The sequence below is a fragment of the Marmota flaviventris genome, chromosome 19, assembly GCF_047511675.1.
Source record: "Marmota flaviventris isolate mMarFla1 chromosome 19, mMarFla1.hap1, whole genome shotgun sequence".
NCBI classification, from domain to species: Eukaryota; Metazoa; Chordata; class Mammalia; order Rodentia; family Sciuridae; genus Marmota; species Marmota flaviventris.
Window position 1 is genome coordinate 15524908 of NC_092516.1, and position 18985 is coordinate 15543892.

General features: G+C 45.7%; 1 protein-coding gene and 1 non-coding gene across 5 annotated transcripts in view; one reads left to right on the forward strand and one right to left on the reverse strand.

Moving 5' to 3' along the window:
* Nucleotides 1–18985, forward strand: part of Eef2k (eukaryotic elongation factor 2 kinase) — a 59442-nt gene that overhangs the window by 31401 nt on the left and 9056 nt on the right. For 3 of the 4 annotated variants that reach the window (XM_027948680.3, XM_071605749.1, XM_071605748.1), the window contains exons 7-16: nucleotides 603–752; nucleotides 1183–1315; nucleotides 1559–1686; nucleotides 2373–2574; nucleotides 4795–4862; nucleotides 7700–7777; nucleotides 8326–8388; nucleotides 10372–10506; nucleotides 10670–10858; nucleotides 16997–17121. In XM_027948680.3, coding sequence (XP_027804481.3) covers nucleotides 603–752; nucleotides 1183–1315; nucleotides 1559–1686; nucleotides 2373–2574; nucleotides 4795–4862; nucleotides 7700–7777; nucleotides 8326–8388; nucleotides 10372–10506; nucleotides 10670–10858; nucleotides 16997–17121 — 1271 coding nt within the window. The remainder of the gene's footprint in view (nucleotides 1–602; nucleotides 753–1182; nucleotides 1316–1558; nucleotides 1687–2372; nucleotides 2575–4794; nucleotides 4863–7699; nucleotides 7778–8325; nucleotides 8389–10371; nucleotides 10507–10669; nucleotides 10859–16996; nucleotides 17122–18985) is intronic. The other variant, XM_071605750.1, reaches the window with a different exon arrangement.
* Nucleotides 14137–14243, reverse strand: LOC114103188 (U6 spliceosomal RNA). The gene has a single exon (XR_003584617.1). It is a non-coding gene; the product is annotated as a U6 spliceosomal RNA (small nuclear RNA).

Sequence of the window (18985 nt, forward strand, 5' to 3'; positions counted from 1 at the left end):
TCACGTCCGCTGATGATAATGATGTTGCAAATATTGACTGACTCCTTTGTGTATCAACAATTTAATCTTTGTATTAAGTCTGAGATTCCCCTCTTCACTGGGAGGAAATTGAGGCACAGGTGAAATAATGCACTACTTACTATTCATAGTATTAGTGGAAGGCACAGGCTAAGTTGCTGGCAAACATTCCTGCAAACATGTTTATGTAAAATGGGTTTCTCTCTTGCTCATGCTTTGGGGTGGCTTAAAGTGGGCAGGTGCCTCAATCCTTAAAGTCATCGGGAGGCCTGGTTTCTTCTGTCTTGTGACTCTGCCCTCCCTGGGGTTGCTGTGGGCTACAGGGTTGATTCTGGCTCGCCAGCAGAGCCCACCTTGCAGGGCAGGCTGCAGCTATGGCATTGCACCTGCTCCCTTCCCATTGGATGGGCGTGGTCACATGACTGCCCTAGCTGCAAGGGAGGCGGAGCAATGCCATCTCTTCGTGATGCATCTTGGGGATAATTAGTAGTTCTGCCACAGTCATCTGGGGAGTGGTGGAGCCAGAGTCAGAGCACTCCAGGCCCTGCCCTTCCACCTGACCCCACTCCCTGACCTCCTCCCAGGTGGACATCATGCAGATGTGCATCATCGAGCTGAGGGAGAGACCCGGCCAGCCACTCTTCCACCTGGAGCACTACATTGAGGGCAAGTACATCAAGTACAACTCCAACTCAGGCTTTGTACGCGATGACAACATCCGCCTGACTCCACAGGTAAGGCCCCGGCTTGCTCTGCATATACCTACACTCTCCACCCACCCTAGCCCTTGGGAGTGAAGCCCGGCCAGGGTCAGCCCTAGAAAGGAGGATCCTTGTGGGAATGAGGTCTCACATCCCCAGAGGCCCCCCAGGCTCCTTGAAGTGTTCCAAAGGAGATTCTGTTACCAAACACCTGTCATCCCATGCCAGCTTCTACCAGCAGACCTAAGTTGGCCACAGGATTGCATCACCAAGGTCCTTGCAGAACTGAACAGGCCTCCTTCCTCTATCTTGTCCTCTATACAATTGTGCGTTGCAGAGAAAGTACCCCAGCTCAGGCAGAGCTGGGATGTTATACGCCCCAGCCACCACAGTGACTGGCCAGCGTCTGCAGAGTTCACAGCCCGGACTCTTACAACCACCTTTTTCTAACTGTTTCTCACAGGCCTTCAGCCACTTCACGTTTGAGCGTTCTGGCCATCAGCTGATAGTGGTGGACATCCAGGGTGTGGGTGACCTCTACACCGACCCGCAGATCCACACGGAGATGGGCACGGACTTTGGAGATGGCAACCTAGGTCAGTGGGGAAGCCAGAGCGTCCTTCCTCCGAGCATCTGCAAGTTCTTAACTCACCCAAGGAGACAGACAGAGACAGCCGATGGGCCTTCCCAAGTGTATCGAGATGAGAGCTTGGGATATCTGACCCCCACTTCCAGCTCAGCATGTTTCCACCCACCCTGGCCATGTGTCTGTTACTCACTCTGCCTTTCCCCTATTCAGATGCAAAGTGACACTTCAGATGCCCCTGTTCTGTCCACAGGTGTCCGAGGGATGGCTCTCTTCTTCTACTCTCATGCCTGCAACCGAATATGTCAGAGCATGGGCCTCACTCCTTTTGACCTCTCACCCCGGGAGCAGGATGCATTGAATCAGAACACCAAGATGCTGGTGGGTGCCCAGGGTGAACCTGGCCCGTCTGCCAGGCAGCAAGCCCTGCTTTTCTATACTGGCAGCTGGGCCTGGAGTGCTGAATTCAAGAATATCAGGGCTGATAAGATCCATCCCATCTGTTCCTCAATGCATCCCCTTCAACTTGGTGCACAGAGCCCTTTGGAGGGTCCCCATGATAGAGTAGCTGTTATCTGCTTGAGTTGGGCCCATTTGTGACCAGAGTGAGGAAGACCAGCAGGTAGGAAAGGAGAGACGGTGTGTGGTGTGTGATTGTGTGGTATATTGACAAATGAGAGATTAGACTCACACCTGGCTCTCTGGGCATCTTATTGTGTGCAAGATGAGATTACACACCACACCCCTGCTTACACAGACCAGATGCAGAATATTGGCAAAGACCAGCTTGGGATCCTGGACATATATTGGAATATATTGTCCAGCTCAGGGCTGCAAAGTATGGCTATCACTTTAGAAGGTGCTGGCTGGCAGGCCCTTTGAGATCTGTACCATGTGCCCCTTCTTGGATACCTGAGGGTTAATCCTGCACTGATTTTTTTTGCATGCAAAAGAGCAATAGCTAAAAGGGGTTCAGGGATAGAGGGAAACAACAGAAAGAACAAAAAGAGCCCCTCATTCCCCAGAGAGTGACTACATGACATAAGTATCCCTGTTACCATCCCCAGCAATCAGCCAAGACCACCTTAAGGGGGACAGAGGAAAAGTGCGGGAGCCCCCGAGTGAGGACCCTCTCTGGCAGCCGGCCCCCCCTGCTCCTTCGCCTTTCAGAGAACTCTGGAGACGAGAACATGAGTGATGTGACCTTCGACTCTCTCCCATCTTCCCCTTCGTCAGCCACACCACACAGCCAGAAACTGGACCCCCTCCGTGAGTGATGATTTGGTGTTCGGTCATTGTGATTGAAGGGGACAGCAGAGGGTAGAGCAGAGATGAACTGGTTTTCACTCCTGCTGGTAAATCAGACGTGCTAATCAAAAAGGTTCATGGCCCAGAAGGTTTCATGGGTGAGTTCTTTGAATGAACTTTCAAGAAATAGGTCAACCAAATTCTATAGAAACAGCCCCTATGGTAGAAAAAATTTGACAACATTTTTCAGTGTGATTTATGAAACTAGTAAAACCCTTATACCAAAATATGACAAAACACCAAAAAAAAAAAATAAAAAATCCCCAAACCCAGAAGATTTTATTATATCCCAACCTCAAAATTACATCAAAATTCTGAATGAAGTATTAACAAATAAAAATGAATAGTGTTATAAAAAGAATAGTCCGTCATAGTTGAATGTGAGAATTGTACAACTATTAGGGCATCTATTAACATCACATTAATAGGTCAGAGGAGAAAAGTGGAATCGTTATTTTCTGAATTTGAAGTGTTATGATGATGTGGTTTTGAGGTCTAGAGGAACAAGACGAGTTGAGTCTGACCCCAGGGTTTTGGCCTGAAGAATTGGAATGTGTGACCCTTCATTCTGTTGGAGAAGGATGTGAAGGAGCAGATTTAGGGCAGGAAAGGAGAACTTTAATGTCAAAGTAGCCTTTTAGAGGTCTCCCTCGGAAGACCTTTGGAAAAGTCTGGAGCAGGGGTCAGCAAACTTTTTCTTAAAAGGCCAGAGAGTTAAAAAAAAATATGTATGTATTTTTTTTTAAGTGGGTCTTGCAATGTTATTGTCCCTGCTGACCTGGAATTTGTGATCCTCCCACCTCAGCCAAGTAGCTTGGACCAGAATCATGTGTCACCACACCCAGCCAGAGAGTAAATATTTTAAGCTTTACAGGCCACGTGGTCTTTGCGTTTGCAGCATGAAAACAGCCATAGACTGTGAACGAATGAGTCTGTGTTCCAATAAATTTACAGTTTATTTACAGTCACTGAAGCTTAAATTTCATGTGATTTTCACATGTCATAAAATATTCTTCTTTTGATATTTGATATTTGTCCAAACCTGGAACACCTGAGCTCAAGTGATCCTTCTGCCTCAGCCTCCTGAGGAGCTGGGACTCTTAGAGCTGGGACTATGGGCATGTGTCACCATACTCAGCTGTTCTTTTGATTTTTTTTCCCCCCCAACTATTTAAAAATGTAAAAGCCATTTTTACAACTTTTTTTGGTGTGTGCTGGGGATGGAACCCAGGGCCTCATGCCTGCTAGACACACACTCTACCGCCGTAGACACACACTCTACCGCCGATCTATGCCCCCAGCACTCAAATTTAATCAAAATGGGCAGCCAGACAGATTTAGCTCAAGAGAGCTTAGGTCAGGAGACAAATAGGAAAATACCAGGAGTTGGTTGGTTTTGAAGCCATCTGAGACCCATTCAGTGGGCCCCAAATTACATATGATTTTTCTTTCTTCACAACTGCATTTAATGCAGAGCTGAGCATGGTGACAAAAACATTACAGGTAAATTGCATTATGACTTGAGGGTGACGCTGCTTGCTCAGGACCCTGTAGTTTGTGAGAGGTAGACTTAGAATAAGTTCTTTTTTTTTTTTTTTTTTTTGTCTTTTTTTTTTTTTTTAAGAGAGAGTGAGAGAGAGAGAGAATTTTTAATATTTATTTTTTAGTTTTCGGCAGACACAACATCTTTGTTTGTATGTGGTGCTGAGGATCGAAGCCGGGCCGCACGCATGCCAGGCGAGCGCGCTACCGCTTGAGCCACATCCCCAGCCCAAGAATAAGTTCTTGAGAAAGAACTGAAGTCAGTCCCCCAGGATCTGACCACATTCTTCTCCCATTTTATGCCTTTCTTTAAAAATGACAAATAGCCGAGTGTAGTGGCGCAGGCCTGTCATCCCAGTGGCTCAGGAGGCTGAGGCAGGAGGACCACGAGTTCAAAGTCAGCCTAGTGAGGCCCTAAGCGACTCAGTGAGACCCTGTCTCTAAATAAAATGCAAAAAAAGGGCTGGGGGTGTGGCTCAGGGGTTAAGTACCCCTGGGTTCAATCCCCAGTCCAAAAAGAAATAAATTAGTTAAAAATAAAAGCTTGGTGGCCAGTACAGTCCGCCGTAGGCAATAGGTTGGGCTGGTGAAGGTTCCAGCAGTAGAATCTGCACATTACCTCTGTTTCTTCCTGCCCAGATTGGCCCGTGTTTGGTGACCTTGATAACATGGCACCCAGAGACCACGACCGTCTAGACAACCACCGGGTGAGTGGAGAGTAAGGGAAGGAGGAGGGGCTCCGGGCCCCAGCAGGGTGGGAGGGCTGAGCTCTCTTAATGGGGTGAGCCTTCAGATTCAGGTGGGTAGCCCAGCCCAGGTGTGCTCCAGGAAATGCCCAGAGGGCTTGGGGCTGGGGCAGCTGGACAAAGTGAAGGAACTCAGTCTGCTGCCAAGGCAGAGCTTCCTCTGGGAAAAAGCCGTGTCCCTTCAGTTCCTGGAGATCAGGGAAGATTATTTCCAAATCAGCAGCAGCACATGCCAGGCTCAGCAGCCCTGGGTTGGGTCTGGCCACACATGTGCGGATGCCTGACCCTGAGCGGGTTACAGTCATGGAACCTACAGCCTGGTGGCACAGTGCTCTCGGGTTGCATAAAGAGACTGTCTCCTGCAGCTTCAGGTTGACTCAGCAGTGAGAAACTAAAGGCACTATGTTTGCATCTGCCCGAATATATATTATGGCATCAAAGTAAAAATTAAAACTAAAAGTGGATAAATGCACAGGTCACAGTCCCCCTTTTGCTCTACTGATTACCCCAGAGGTTCAAGCTCATTCCTGGATGCTTTTCAGAGTTCTTGAATGGAAGGGGAAAATAATAATAGGTGACATGTATGGAATTGTCACCGGGAACAGTTTTAAGGATTTGGTAGATATCCTCATTTAATTCTCAAAACTTACAAGGTTGGTATTATTTTTTTTATTCCTTTTAGAGTAGATTTTATTCTAGAAGTAAAGCTTAGAATTTTGGGAATAGGTAATACATTTTCCTGGTTCAGGAGGAAAAGGTCTGAAAGATTAGCACAGTAGAAAGTCTCCCTCCCACCCTGTCCCTTCTTGGCTTCCGGTCCCAGTGTTAGCAACCCCGGGGGCCATTCTCTCTCTCTCATTGTCCCTGATTTAGAGTTGAAGAAACTAAGGCACAGAAGTTAAGGTACTTGCTCATGACACTTAGCAATGGAGCCAGGGTTCAAAGCCAAGCTCTCAAACCCAAACCCGCCCTCTGCTCTTCTGTCCTTTGCTGCCTTCTGTTTTACAAAAACCTTGGAGTTGGTATTCATCTATTTCTCAGGTGAGAAAACTGAGACTGGGAGAGGCTGCCTGCCTCACTGAGCCACTGAGCTGAGATCTAAGTGAGGCTCTGTGTCCCACATCTTCGGAGGGATTCCAAAAGGAGGAACATGTGCCCAAGGTTGTGTGGTTCTGAGGTCCAAGAGAGGGGTGCTTCAAGCTCCTGAATAAGGCCTGCAATCCATTTTCAGTCTTTTATCTGGCATACTGAATAGTTGGGTATTATAGAACATAATGCATCAATTTAAAGAGTTGAAAATGTCTTTCCCGTGTGCTAGGGATTAAACCCAGGACCTTGCATCTGCACCCTACCACTGAGCTACATCCCCACTCCTTAAATGTTAAAATATTAGACCAGGCACTGTGGTGCATGCCTGTCATCCCAGCTACTTGGGAGGCCAAGGCAAGAGGATTGCAAGATTGGGGCCAGTCTGAGCAATTCAGCAAGACTCTGTCTCAAAAATAAAAAGGACGGGGGACATAGCTCAGTGGTAGCATGCTTGCCTAGCTTGCATGATGCAAAAACAAATAGATAAAAATAAAAATAAAATTTAAGTAATATAAAATGGTTTATTCAAATAAAAACAATAGGGACTGAGGATGTAGCTCAGTGGTAGAGCTCACCCAGCGTGGTAAGGCCCTGAATTCAACTCAAGAAATAAATGAAGGAAGAGAAAAAATACTAATATATGAAAAGTCTGAATTCATGGAAGGGGAAGTGAATGAGAATTGACAGGATTCGTAGCAGGTTGAAATTTTAATGGTGATGTTTTAAGTACTTTTAAAATTAAAGGGCTTACATAACTTGGGCATAATGCTGAGTTGACAAAGTTGGGTGATGGGTACATAGGAGTTTATTTTAGATTTTTTTTTTTTTTTGTACCAGGGATTGAGTCAAGGGGTGCTTAACCACTGAGCCACATCCCCAGCCCCTTTTATTTTTTTATTTAGACACAGGGTGTCCCTAAATTGCTTAGGGCCTCACTAAGTTGCTGAGGTTGGCCTTAAACTTGTGATCCTCCTGCCTCAGCCTCTCTAGTTGCTGGAATTACAGGCACGCAACACTACAGCTGGCTTGTTTATACTCTTTTGAGTGTTGAAATACCACTTAGTAGAAGAAAGAGGAGTAGAAAATAGATTAGATTACTGACAACATGCAAATAGGGTCAAAACTCAACATTGGTAGGCAAAGAATGAAGTCTTTGAGATTCTTAATTTTTCCAGATTCAATTTCAAAGTAGATCTAGGAGATTAAAAAAAAAAAAAAAAACATGTATGTGGAGTTTGGTAGAGGGGACTTAGTTGTGGTGAATACTGTTTACCAGGGCTGTATCTTTGTCCTTGGTCATTGATCCTAAGCCAGCTTCTGTTCTCTGCCTGTGAATGGGTGAACCGCTCTTAGTAATAGCACTCATCATGACCCACATTACTTTCATCCTCACCGACCTTTGATGTAGGTGCTAGAATGAATCCCCATAGCTAAGGAAACCAAAGCTCAGAGAATCTGAACAACTGCCCAGGTAATAGCTGGCAAGTAACAAAGTCAGGACTTGAGTCTGGGCAGTGTGGCTCCAACCCCCAGGTTCTTTGCCACCACTCCACACGGCTTCCTTGTCCCCCAATCCTCATGGGACAGGAAGAAGAGCAGGTTAAATGAAGAGATGGAACAAGGGGCAGAAAGATGATGATTAGGATGTACTCAGATCCACCAAGTCCTCAAAGGACCTCTAAGACCCTAAGATCATCTTCTGTCCACAGGACTCTGAGGCCAGTGGGGATAGTGGATACCCCAGTGAAAGGCGGGGTGAGCTGGATGACCCAGAGCCCCGAGAACAGGTAAGGATCCCACAGACAATGAGAGTAGAGTTTCCTGTTGCCTCATTGGTCCTTCAAGAGGATAAAATCTATAGAAAGGGAATGTGAGTGGGTTCTGAGAATATAACAAGTAAAATAACAAGATTATTTCAGATAAATATAAATGCAGAGCAGAAGGTAAAATGTAAAATGGGTAATGTGGGCCACAAAAGGGAGGAGGGTGGTATCTTGGATATAAGGTTGAAAATGGCAGGATATAAGGTTGAAAATCTTATGGTGCAGCTGGGGCCTTTGGTTATTATGGGGAGTGGAGGCTGGGTAACTGGCTGGGCCGTGTCCACACCAGCCCCTCATTCCTGCCTGTGGCCTGACATCCCTTTAGCTTGGCAGACAACGGTTCCAGCTTCTGCTGGGGAGGGCTGGGCCAGTTCACTGCGAGAAGAGCCCCCTGGGAAGGTCAGCCTCTTCTGGATGGAGGGCCACCTGGGAGGGCTGGGCCAGTTCCCCAGCGGGAGGCTCTTGGGAGAGAGGTCTGTCCTCGGAAAAACTCAATCTCCACTTCCATCCAGGGCCACTCAAATGGCAACCGGAGGTACGAGTCCGATGAGGACAGCCTGGGCAGCTCCGGACGGGTAATGCAGTCTTGGGATCTCTGGTCACTTGCTTGTCTGTGGAGGGCTCTGTTTCTGTTTCTCCTCCTTCACATCACTGCCACCTGCTCGTCCTCCTTGCATGTGTCCATTTTGCAAATGAGCAGATTGCCTGGGCAGACATGAGGTGCCATCCTGTGCAGGAACTTGTGGGGAGGATTCAAGACATGGTCCTGGAGGGGAAATGACAATGGCTGTAGCTCACGTGTTAAAGTGCTTGACTAGAGGAGCCTTGTGCACTTTATTAATCCATTTATTTATTTATTTATTTATTTTGTGGGGGGTGGTATTGGGATTGAACCAAGGGGCATTTTACCACTGAGCCACATCCCCAGCCCTTTTTATATTTTATTTTGAGTCAGGGTCTCACTAAACTGCTTAGGGCCTCACTAAGTTGCTGAGGTTGTCTTTGAACTTGCGATCCTCCTGCCTCAGCCTCTCAGCTGCTGTGATTTCAGGTACGCATGACTACCCCCAGCTAATCCATTTATTTCTTGTAGCCATTCAATGAGATAGGCTAAGGTTACTCATCCCCATTTTATGTATGAAAAACTTGGATCTTAAGCAACTTTCCTTAGATTCCCAAGCTAGTCCAGATTGAGTATTCCATATCTGAAATGCTTGGGACCAGAAGTATTTTGGATATTTTTGGATTTTGGAGTCTTTGCATATATACAATGAGATAACTCGGGGATGAGACCAAACTCTAAACATGAAATTCGTTTCTATTTCATGTACACCTTAGCCCCATAGCCTGAAGGTAATTTTAAAAATTTTATTTTTTAGTTGTAGATGAACACAATACCTTTATATTATTCATTTATCGTTATGTGGTGCTGAGGATTGAACCCAGAGCCTCACACTTGCTAGGCAAGCACTCTATCACTGAGCCACAACCCAGCCCCTGAAGGTAATTTTATAGGACATTTTTAGTGCACCTATGTTTTGACTACAGCCCATCTCATGAGATCAGGTATGGACTCTTCCACTGGTGATGTCATGTTGTACTCAAAAAGTTTCAGATTTTGGAGCCTTTACAATTTCTGATTTTTGGATCAGGAATGCTCAGCCTGTATGTGTAGCAAGTATCCCATATGGTGGTTAGCATTAGGCAAGTCTCAGACAAGCCCTACACCTCACTTGCTCTTCTCTACTGACTCCCAAACACACCTTGCTTGGATCTTGACCATCCACACCTTTGCTAAGAGGATGAGTCTCTCTCCCCTGCAAAGTCTTTCCTTCCCCTGTGTCCATTCCTCCTCAAATCCTGCTCTCCAAGCCTGGATGCCATTGGCCCTCCCTGACATCCCCAGCAGTCCTGACTCTTGCTCCTCCCAGAATGCTGAGCTGTTTCTCCATCAGGTCAGGTTTTTCCAGCTCAGCATGGTGCAGGGTTGCTCAATCAGGGCACTGTTGGCATTCAGGGTTGGATCACTCCTCGTTGTGGGGTGGCCCTGTGCATTGCAGGACGTTGAGCTGCCTGGCTGGGACCTGCAGGAACCTCTGGACAAGTGTATCTTCAGCTGGAAGAAACCATGTGTTTTCTAAACCCATGCCCAAAGCACCCTTTGATGTCACCCACAGCATCAGGGTGGATTTGGAAGAGAGCAAGTGGATCTGCTGAAGTCTGAATTTTCTCATGCCTTGTATGGGGTTTAGTGTGTTGAGCCCCCCAACCAGACTCAGATTAATAAATAGGGGGAATCGCTTCTCTGAGCTGCTGCTGTCTGTTCTCCTCTGAGTCCTGTGGTTGCTGTCTCTCTGCACCTGCAAGCTGGTGGCATTTGAATGATTAGAATTGGAAAACATTTGTCCAATAAAATCGGACACTGTAAGGATTTGTTCTGCCTCTTACCAGCAGGCTCCTGGGTGCTGGTAGCAGGGGCAGCTGAGAACGGGACAACAGGTCTACCCCAGCCCCTCTTGTCTCTGACCTCTAAGCTCCATCCCTGTCCCTCCCCTCAGGTCTGTGTGGAAAAGTGGAACCTCCTCAACCCCTCCCGCCTCCACCTGCCAAGGCCATCAGCGGTGGCCCTCGAAGTGCAAAGGCTTAATGCCCTGGACCTTGAAAGGAAAATCGGGAAGTCTGTTTTGGGGAAGGTATTGTTGATGCCCATTTCGCAGCCCTTTCTGCACGAGCCCCGGGCCCCTGGCCCACGCCTCTCCTGTGCCAATCGCTTCCTCCCGCAGGTTGGCTGGGCGGCCCTTGGGTGCGGCTTGGGCTTCGCAGACAGCCGGGCCAACACCGCAGTCTGTGTGGCAGGTCCATCTGGCCATGGTGCGCTACCACGAGGGCGGGCGCTTCTGCGCCAAGGACCAGGAGTGGGACCGCGACTCGGCGCTCTTTCATCTGGAGCATGCGGCAGACCTGGGCGAGCTGGAGGCCATCGTGGGCCTGGGACTCATGTACTCGCAGCTGCCCCACCACATCCTGGCTGACGTCTCTCTGAAGGTGAGGGACTGGACGGTGCAGGTCCCGCAGGAAGTGGAGGGCTCCGCCCACCCAGCCATCACCTGCCTCCTGTCCTGGAGGTCACTCACTCACCTGCCTCCCTGAGGATGATACAGGCCCCAGAAACATCCTGGGCATTGGTTTGGGGTCAGGTACTTCAAAGTCAAAACTGGCAGACTTGATCTCTGGCTTTGGGGAATGACAGTCACATTTCCAGGCAATAGGGACAGTATGATGGGAGAAGCAGAGGAGACTGGTGGACACAAATGAGGAAAAGCCCTAAGGGGCTTTTGAGTGGTCCCTGCAGGCCTCCTGTCATCAGCTCTGCCATACCCCTAGTGGCTAGAGCAGAGCCTGGCACTGGGAGATGCCCATTCACTGACCCAAAGGCCAGTGGGAGTGAGTAGGTCAGACTGAGGGAGCCGCTCAGGCCCAGAGGTGAGAGACAGACAGGTAGAGTCTAGAAGGTGGTCAGTGGGGTTGGAACACAGGGATGAGATGGGTGCAGGGTTGGGGCTAAGGAGCAGTCAGGGTAGGATGTGAAGGAGCAGGATGTGAATGTGTTGGGAATTGTGTAGGGGTCTCCTCCTTCCTTCCTGGTCATGGGCACAGAAGAAAGGATTGAATGGACCTGTTCTGGCAAGACCTGGGGAGTGCCCTAGTTTCCTGGGAGAGGTTTTGGTGGGTATGGCTGGAGCAGAGGCTCAACATGGGTCCAAGGCAACAGCCCTCCTCAGGGCTTGATCATGGCTTGTCAGCAGGCAGATCTCAGATGAAGAGGGTGGTGAAAAACACTTTGAAGACCTTATTTATTTAAATAGGTAATACACTCATGAAAAAGTAAAAAAAAAAAAAAAATTAAGCTGGGTGTGGTGACTCATGCCTATAATCACAGCTACTGGGGTGGCTGAGGCAGGAGAATCATAAGTTCAAGGTCAGTCTGGGCAACTGTCTCAAAATAAAAAATAAAGATGGACTCAGTGGTGCACACCTGTAATCCCAGAGACACTAGAGGCTGAGGCAGGAGGATTGTGAATTCAAAGCTAGCCACAGAAACTTAGTGAGGCCCTAAGCAACTCAGTGAGACCCTACTGGGGAGTGGCTTAGTAGTTGAGTGTTCCTGGGTTCAATCCCTGGTACCCCCCCAAAAAAATGAAATTGAAAACACAAAAAGGGCTGGAGATGTAGCTCAGTGGCATGAAAAAAAAGAATAATATTTAAAGGTTTACAGTGCAAAATCCCCCTCCCACTTTTCTTCCCATTCTCTCATTTCTGAAAAACACGTATAGCTATAATTACCAATTTTTCATATATAATTGCAGAAATGTATTAATTACCTAAGATATAGTAACGAATTACTACAACCTGAGTGCAGGACCATGCTTCCTCTGAGGCTCTAGGGGAGAACCTTCCTTACCTCTTCTGGCTTCTAGAAATTGCCCGCAGTTTTTGGTGTTCCTTGGCTTGAATCATTTCAATCCCTATCTCTGCCTTCACGTGGCCTTCTACCCACATGTCTCTGTCTCTGTGTCTCTTGTGTTTTTATGGACACCAGCCATGTTGGATTTAGGGTCCTCATAATCCAAGATAGTCTCCTCCTAACATAACTACCTAACATCTGTGAAGACCCTGTTTCCAAATCAGATTACATCCTGAGGTTCTGGGTGGACATGAATTTTGGGAGGCATATTATTCCTTTCCGAACACAGTTTTCACCTGCAAATATGGAGTACAGATTCTAACGGTCCACCTTCTTATTTTTCCTCCAAAGTTAGCATACTGTACACACTTTTGGGACCTTGTTTTTTTTCACTAGACCTTAATTTTCCACAGTGTCACACAGAAAGCTTCCTGATTCTTTGTTGACAGTGTTCCACAGAATGGATATGACACACTTTAACCTGTGCCCTGTCGATGCTTGGGGTGGTTCCACTCTTCTGCTGCTGTGACTAGTCTTATCCGCATTAAGTGGAACCTTATGAAACTTCACATTTTTTAATAGATTATGAACTGTAGAATGTTGGTAGCTTCCTGTGGTTTAGTTGACTATAATATTTGGCATGCAGGCAAGGGATACCACAGCTGTTTTTATTTCCTATTTTATTCCCTATTCTCCCATCTCTGTGCTTCTTGGGGGCAGGACTGAATATATCTCATTCAATGAGTGATGTGCTGCTAAACATTCAGTAGTTGGCTTTCAGAGATGCAGAGGAAATCTGTGCACATATATATACATATTATATAGTTTGCTGACATAAAGAATATGCAGCATATGTTTTACAAATAGCAATAAAAGTACTCTTGTAAATTCTATATTGTCAGAATACGTTCATTGGTTTTTGCCAACTTTTGCACATAACAACCTACCTGTGGTGGTAACTGGTGAAGGGGTATAGTTCTGACATGAACGTTGGTTGATATTTTCATTTACCTTAATAAGTAAGATGATAGTGAAATAAAGAAGACCTGTGTTATAACTGGAACTTCATTTGCCCCTGACCTGAGTAGATTCTTTCCTGCATCAGATAATAGTTTTAAGTGCTGGAAGAACATTCTTTTAATTTCCATCACTAGGCATGATGGAATGGTTACAGAGATGAAACAATTTGAAGCTTAATCTGCACTATTCCTATTTTTTCTTTCCCTTTCTGAAGTTCAGATATGGAGAAAACAATCAAATCCTGATTTGTAGCATGGTCTACTTTAGGGGAGGAGTGGGGTACAAACTCCTGCCATGGTCAATTTATTAGTTGTTGATGGACCTTTATTTATATGTGGTGCTGAGAATCGGACCCTCACACATGCCAGGCAAGCACTCTACCACTGAGCCATAAGCCCAGCCCTTTTGTTATCTTTTTTTAATATTTTATTTTTTAGTTATAGGTGGACACAATATTGTTATTTTATTTTTATGTGGTGCTGAAGATCGAACCTAGTGCCTCACGCATGCTAGGCGAGTGATCTACCTCTGAGCCACAACTCCAGCCCCCTTTTTATTATTTTTTATTGACAATGATTGTACATGTTTATGGGGTATAGTGGGGGTGTTTTGAAACGTGTATATGATGTGTGATGATTGGTATATCTGTTATCTCATACATTTATCATTTCTTTGATGAGAACATTCAAAACCCTCTAGCTATTTTGAAACACTTTATTTTTAGCTGTAGTTGCCTTGCTGTGAAATGGAACTCCAGAACTTACTCCTCCTATCTGCTTGTAACTTTATACCCAGTGACCAACCTCTCCTCCTCCTTCCCTTCCCCTCCCCAGGCTCTAAAAATACAGAACGCTTCGCAGATTTGTATGTCATCCTTGCAAAGGGACCATGCTCATCTTCCCTGTGTGGTTCCAATTTTAGTATAGGTGCTGCCCAAGTGGACACTCAACAAATCCTAACCAGGGATTTGCCTCCTTCCTCAGGGGACATTTAGCAATGTGTGGAGACTATCTATCTATCTATCTATCTATCTGTTTGTTTATTTGCCAGGGCCAGGGGGTACTGGAGATTGAACCCAGGGATGCTCTAATACTGAGCAACATCCCCAGCCCCTTTTTTCTTTTTTAATATTTATTTTTTAGTTGTAGATGGACCCAATACCTTTATTTAATTTATTTATTTTATGTGATGCTGAGGATCGAACCCAGGGCCTCGCACATGCTAGGGGAGCGCTCTACCGCTGAGCCACAACCTCAGCTCCCCCCAGCCCTTTTTGTGTTTGATTTTGAAACAGGGTCTTGCTAAAGTTGCCCAGCCTGGCCTCCAACTTGTAATCCTCCTGCTTCAGACTCCTGCATTGCTGGGATTACAGGCCTGCACCTCCATGCCCTGCTATAGACTTTTTTATTTTTATTCTTTGGCACTGGGGATTGAACCCAGGGGTGCTTAACCACTGAGCCATATCCCCAGCTCTTTTTGTTTTTAATTTAGAGACAGGATCTCGCCAAGTTGCCGAGGGCCTTGCTAAGTTACTGAGGCTGGCTTTGAACTTTCAATCCTCCTGCCTCAGCCTCCTGAGCCACTGGGATTTTAAGACCTTTTTTTAATAGTCATTGCTGCTGGCATCTGGTAGGTGGAGATGCTGTTCAGCATCATACAAAGCACAGGACTGTTCCCACCATTAAGGCTGTATGTGGTCCCAACTGACCATGGTGCTGCAACTGAAATAATTTGTTTCAAGAACATAAATAATAGTAAAACACAGTAAAAATAATTAGGGATTGATGACTTTTGAGTATTTATTACCTTTGTTTTAATATGATTCATCTTGTAAGTTTATGATTTTATTTCAATGCTGGGTATGGAATACAGGGCCTCCTGCATGCCAGGTGTGTGCTCTACCGCTGAACGACACTCCCAGCCCATGATTAAGTTTTAATCATGGTTGTGCTTTTCAACAGGCTTGCCAAATTCCTGAAAGTTGGGTTTTTGGTGCCAGGGATGGAAGCCAGGGCATCACCCATGCTAGGCACTATCCTCTCTATCACTGAGCTATTCCCCAGCCCCAAATTTATGAAAGCGTAAGTCTGTTCTTGTGAACCCCAGCACCTGGTACAGAGGACCCTCAGAGGGTTTGAGGCCTGAATAAAGGGATGCTGGGTGTGAGGACCAGGACTGTGGGGGATCCCGCCTCTCTGAGACACTCTGATAACTCTCCCTGTTATCACAGGCCGTTTGTACTGGTCCATCTAGCGACCTTGTAAAGGGGTTGAGAAGCAAGTTCAACGTCCTTGTCTGTAGGTATCCCAGCTATCTTTCTCCAGGGTTCTGATTCTGGAAGCTTCCCCTGGCAGGAGTGTGGTTGCATGATCAGTGTGGTTAGGACAGGGCAGGCCTGCAGGAAGTGAGCCATGCTCAAGCCATGTCTTAGCAAGGAAAGTGATGGCTGCCTGCTTTAGGGGCCACTGTGGGCCTAGAAAGCCCCTCTCTCATTTCTCCAAGGTCCCCCTCCTCTAGGCCTTTTTTCCATTGTCTTGTGAAGACATTCATTCACTCAGCAACACATGATTTTTTAGCATTTTTATTATTGATTATATTCACGACAATGAATGAGATAGACAAGGTCTCTGCTCTCCTGGAGCAAACTCTTCAGGTGGAAAAGGATATAATACAGATAATAATTAACAAACAAAAATATTTCAGCTAGGTGCTGTGGTGCACACCTGTAACCCAGCAACTTGGGAGGATGAGGCAGAAGGATCATAAATTCAAAGCCAGCCTCAGCAATGGTGAGGCGCTAAGCAGCTCAGTGAGACCCTGTCTCTAAATAAAATACAAAATAGGGCTGGGGATGTTACTCAGTGGTCAGGTACCCCTGGGTTCAATCCCCGGTACCAAAAAAAAAAAAGGAAGGAAAAAAAAACATTTCCAATAGAATTATAAAATAACCTCTATTGAAGTTTATTTAGCACTTCCTGTGCTAAGCATTGTTCTAAAGTGCTAGGGACAGGCAATATGAATGAGAGACTGGATAGGCCTCCTGTGTTAGGACATAGGTGCCTGTTGCAAGGGAGGCTGGGAAATGTAGTCTTTAGTTTGCCAGCCGTGGGCCTAGCAAAAACATGGCAGGAATGAGAGAGTTCTGGCCACTTCTTTCTTTCTTTCTTTTTTTTTTGTACCCAGGATTGAACTCAGGGGCACTTAACCACCAAGCCACATCCCCAGCCTTTTTTTTTTTTTATTTAGAGACAGTGTCTCAGTTGCTTAGGGCCTTGCTAAGTTGCTGAGGCTGGCTTTGAACTCACGATCCCACGCTCCTGGGATTATAGGTGTGCACTACCACACCTGGCCTGGCCATATATATATATATATATATCTTTTTTTTAAGTTGGACATAATACCTTTATTTTTTAATTTATTTTCACATGGTGCTGAGGACCCAACCCAGTGCCTCACATGTTCGAGGAAGTGCTCTGCCACTGAGCCACATTCTCAGCTTGAAATTGATTTTTGTGGTGGTGGTTGCACAATTCCATGAATATACTAAAAACTATGATGTGTAATGCTGTGTAATGTGTAATGCTGTGGTAGCCAGCCCCAGAGCTCTCCCAATAATTCAAGAAACAGGGAGAAGATTGATGAGCGAGATTTATGCAAGCCTTGTTATTTTTTCCCCCCTCTTTGGTTTGTATTGACAGGAGACAAAGGAGAATAAGACGAAAGGATTCGATTACTTACTCAAGGCCGCTGAAGCTGGCGACAGACAGTCCATGATCCTGGTGGCACGAGCTTTTGACACCGGTCTGAACCTCAGCCCAGACAGGTAACTGTGGCTGTCACTCAGGTGGAATCCATAGGGATCTGGATTGGGTGGGCACTTTCTCTTTAATATCAGGATAGACATGGGCTCTGGTCTTGGTTTCACCCATTACCAGACCAGTGACCCTGAGTGAGTTCTTTTACATTCATCTTTTGAAACAGGAACAATCACAACACCTGCTTCTGAGGATTGTCGTATGAAGGTTACATGACATGGTGACAGTAACTCTCACAGCACCGGGTACATGAGGCCTGCAGTGATTGGCAGCCATTTTAGCTAGTATAATAAAGATTTTCATGAGAAAAAAAATCACTATCAGGCTCAGAGGATTGTCCCTGGATAGTAGGATTTGGGTGATCTTAATTGACTTTTCCTGCTTTTATTTTTATTTTATTATTTTTCACTTCTAAGAAGAAGGAGTAGGTTTAAAGACTCCAGCAACTAAAGTATCAGTACTTTTCATTTATTCTTCAGGCTGAGATGCCAGGTCTGGTTTTTGCAATGGGAGGAGAACAGGGTGGCCCACCTTCATCTCGGCTCTGTGGCTTAGCCAGTGGGAGATCCCGGAAGTCCAGGGCAGAGGTCAGTTGCTCACCCTAGGTGGTTCCCATTGGAACCTGGCTACCCAGGAGCCTTCAAGAACTCTTTGGAAGGGAGCAAGGACGGTGCATTCATTGTGTAAATCTCCAAGGTGAACCAGCTGAGCAGGTCCCTCCTCTTGGTCTCAGGAGCTCCTCTCTCTTACTGGGTTTAGAACGAAAGTCTGGTAGGACTCTCATATTAAGGAGGTTTCAGGGTCAAAAACTTCTGAATGCATTCAGAAGCCTGCCTGTGTGCCAACATTTTTCAGATACCTGCTGTGTAACAGCAGTGCTCCCCTATATTTGGACAGCATTTTTGTGTTATGATTTGATTTCATTGAGAATAGGAATCAGTTCTCCTATAACTCTGTGTCCTACATCTTCCACATCTTAGTATCTTAGCTCAGTGGTTGAATGAATAAACCAACACATCTCAATGACACAGACAAGGCAGGTGTTTGGGGCCCCATTTTGTGGATAACTATAGACTATAGTTCTGAGAAGTGAAGGAACTTGGAATGCTTGGGGTCAGAAGTGTTTTGGATTTTGGGTTTTCTCAGATTTTGGACTATATGCATATGTATAATGAGATATCTTGGGGACAGATCCCAAATCTAAATGCAAAATTCATGTATACACCATAGACGCATAGCCTGAAGGTAATTTTATCCAATATTTTTAGTGAATCTGCAAAATGATTCACGTTTGCATTATGATTATAATCAAAAAGTATCAGATTTTGGTGTTCTTAGATTTGGGAGTTTTGGATTAGGGATGCTCAACCTGTACCTAATAAGTGGCAGAGCCAAAGTTTTGGTCTTTCCACCTTTCTTTCATTGTATTCACTATTGACCGGCTTTTTAGTGAACTTAGAACTATACTGGCATGGAGAGGTGCTAAACAAAAAAGTCCTAACATGATTCTATTAGATCAAGTACCCATACATATGGTACCCATTGAGTGCCGTGGAGAAGTATAGCATGGGTAGAAGGAGTTGGAGATGGGCATTGAATATTTATATCTTTGGTCCTTAAAAGGTCTTTGTATTTGTGCTTTCTCTTTCTGTCCTTTGTCTACTTTGATTTTTACTTCTTTTTTTTAAAATTTATATTTATTTCTACTTTTACTCCAGATGATAGTTTCTTATTGATTTGTTACAATTCTTTATATATTAAGGCTGTTAACCCATTCTCTTTAAAAGAAGTTGTGTTTTTTTTTTTTTTTTCCCCTATTTCCAGAGATGGCCAACATAGATTGGGGAGGAGGAAACATATACCACATAATGA